The sequence below is a fragment of the Nomascus leucogenys genome, chromosome X, assembly GCF_006542625.1.
Source record: "Nomascus leucogenys isolate Asia chromosome X, Asia_NLE_v1, whole genome shotgun sequence".
Taxonomy (NCBI): domain Eukaryota; kingdom Metazoa; phylum Chordata; class Mammalia; order Primates; family Hylobatidae; genus Nomascus; species Nomascus leucogenys.
In genome coordinates, this window is record NC_044406.1 from 26,337,072 (window position 1) to 26,339,828 (window position 2,757).

At 44.8% G+C, this 2,757-nt stretch overlaps 1 protein-coding gene across 1 annotated transcript; it reads left to right on the plus strand.

The window, feature by feature from the left end:
* Positions 1–206: 206 nt before the first annotated feature.
* Positions 207–1,163, plus strand: LOC100603162 (melanoma-associated antigen B10-like). Its single transcript, XM_003261170.2, has 2 exons — positions 207–381; positions 463–1,163. The coding sequence occupies exons 1-2, from the start codon at positions 207–209 to the stop codon at positions 1,161–1,163; spliced, it is 876 nt and encodes a 291-aa protein (XP_003261218.2).
* Positions 1,164–2,757: the final 1,594 nt, after the last annotated feature.

Sequence of the window (2,757 nt, forward strand, 5' to 3'; positions counted from 1 at the left end):
CTAATAATCTAGGATAGAGGCGCAGTCCCATAGAATCCTTTTCTTGTTATTGGCTCTGGCAGGCCCTAATAGGAGCCTGTAGAGGTGGTTTTGGTTAAAACCAACGTGGTCTCTCCCTGCTGAAGGTGTACACACCATCTAATTCTCCCTCTTCCAGGTGCGTGAATTACTTGCTCTCTTGCCTATACTTCCTGCCCAGAGTAATCATGCCTTGGGGTCAGAAAAGTAAGCTGCGTACCCGTGACAAACGCCGCCAGGCTCGAAGTGAGACCCAGGATATCTGCGGTGCTCAGGCCACTGCAGCCGGGGAAGAAAGGCCCTCCACTTCCTCCTCTCCTCTTTATGGTGTTAATCTCCAGAGCTCCCCTGGTGCTGGCCCAAGTAGCAAATCTCCGGGCCCTCAGAGAGCCCCATCCACTACTAGTACTTCTGCAAGTGTTTCATGCACAAAATTTGACGAAGATGCCAAGGGCCAAGATGAGGAAAAACCAAGCACCTCCCAGGCACCACCCACCAGTGATCTTTTGAGCACAACCCCTCTAGACCAGAAGGCAATGTTGTTGGTGCAGTTCCTGCTGCGCAAGTACAACATGAAGGAGCCCATAACAAATCATAACATGCTAAAGCATGTCATCAAAAAGGACAAGGCGCACTTCCATGAGATCCTCAAGAAAGCCTCTGAGCTCATGGTGCTGGCCTTTGGCATTGATGTGAAGGAAGTCCATCCAACCAGGCACTACTATGCCCTTATCAGCAAATTGAATCGCACCTGTGATGCAAGGCTGAGTGGTGAGGAGATCATGCCCAAGACTGGCCTCCTGATGACTATCCTGTGTGTGATCTTTATGAAGGGCAACTGTGCCACTGAGGAAGATATCTTGCAGGTGCTTAATGTAATAGGGATAGATGCCAGAAAGAACCACTATTTCTATGGGCAGCCCAAGAAGCTCATCATCCAAAATTTCATAAAGGAAAGATACCTGGAGCGCCGGCAGGTACTCAACAGTGATCCTGTGTGGTATGAATTTCTGTGGGGTCCCAGAGCCCATGCAGAAACCAGTAAGAGAGTCCTTGAGTTTTTGGCCAAGATCCATGATACTGTCCCCAGTTCCTTTCCATCTTTGTATGAAGAAGCTTTGCGAGATGAAGAAGAGAGAGTCTGAGGCAGATTTGCAGCTATGCTTCCCACTAGTGTGCCAGGGCCAGTGCACGTTCCAGGGTCAATTCCAGCAGCTTCACCCCTAGAGAAGTCTGAAGCACTTTCCTCACTTTGAAGAGAACACTAAATCTTTTAAGTAGTGGGGGACCCTGGCGGTGTTAGAGGGAACATAGTACATATTATATCTGTATTCCTGTTCTACATGAGTAACTTGTACACTTATCTTTTGTTTTCGTTGAAAGTTTTCAAATGTTATTTTATAAAAAGGTTAATTAGCTTTAGAATCTAGCTGTATGAATAATATTGGTTACATATTTAATGTTGTTTATGACACTTTAAGAGTTAAGAGGCTTTTTTTAATCTGTTAAAACAAATTGAGAAACCTTTCATCTTATTTAGTGATCTGGAACAAGAAAACATGACACCAAAATAGACGTTTCCTTAGAAATGTGAAATAATCAGCAGTAAAATAGTTAAGATTAAGAAATAGAGAAAAAAGTAAAAGACAGTAAACTCTTGTATTTCCTGGTTTCTTCTATTCTGTTGTTCTGTAAAATAAAAGTTAAATACCTGAATTTGCTTTGCTTATTCAAGAATGTAGAAAGCATTAAAGAGTTAATAAATTTGACCTCTTGTTCACCAGCATTTTATTCCTCAAACATTAAGCTCCATGGCAGTACCAGGGATTGTAAGAAAAAGAAGTCCGCCTGTAATCCTAGCACTTTGGGAGGCTGAGGCAGGCGGATCATGAGGTCAGGAGTTCGAGACCATCCTGGCTAACACGATGAAACCCCGTCTCTACTAAAAATACAAAAAAATTAGCCGAGTGTGGTGGCGGGCGCCTGTAGTCCCAGTTACTCGGGAGGCTGAGGCAGGAGAATGGCGTGAACCCGGGAGGCGGAGCTTGCAGTGAACCGAGATCGCACCACTGCACTCCAGCCTGGGTGACAGAGTGAGACTCCGTCTCAAAAAAAAAAAAAAAGAAAAAGAAAAAGAAGTCCAAGCCACTGTCCTTAAAATTTTAGAGTCAGTAGCAGCTATCCTCTAAGGAAGATGGTGAGATACCGTGTAAGACATAAAAGACAAGTGAAAAAAATGTATGGTGGAGGGGGCTGGAAAAGGGGAGGTCCAGAGGAGAGTAGTCAAGTGTAAATGCCCTGAGGCAAGGCAATTTGGGACTTTGGAAAATCTCAAGTCCCTCAAGGGGAGATAATTTTAAGCTGGGTGGCGGATCAGAGGAGGTACGGGAGTGGTGAGAGGGGCAGGATCCTTGGTGGTGTGTCTCAGAGTTAAGAGACAGTCTGGAATGGAGAACTGCCTTTAGATTTTGGCTTTTGGCTTTTAGCAGTTCTCCACCTAGTGCAGAGATGGAACATGCCCTGTGCTATTGTCCCAGTACAAAAACTAGGTGTTCTATGTATTTCATCTCCAGCCAGTTTCTGAGAAATAAGGGTGATACCCTCAAGGGAGGTGGGATGCCCAGAGGCCATTGTGTTGGCACTTTTTGCCTTGGGTTGAGGAGTCCATCTGAGGAGCATTTTAACTAGGTTAATTTCAGTATCATTTGGAAAATTAAGGGAGGGCTATATTTTGATAGG

Bases quoted from the DNA above. Each gene is read 5' to 3' on its own strand.
- LOC100603162 (XM_003261170.2), top strand. From the start codon at position 207: ATGCCTTGGGGTCAGAAAAGTAAGCTGCGTACCCGTGACAAACGCCGC. The intron at 382-462 runs GTAGCAAATCTC...AATTTGACGAAG, and splicing joins CTCCCCTGGTGCTGGCCCAA to ATGCCAAGGGCCAAGATGAG.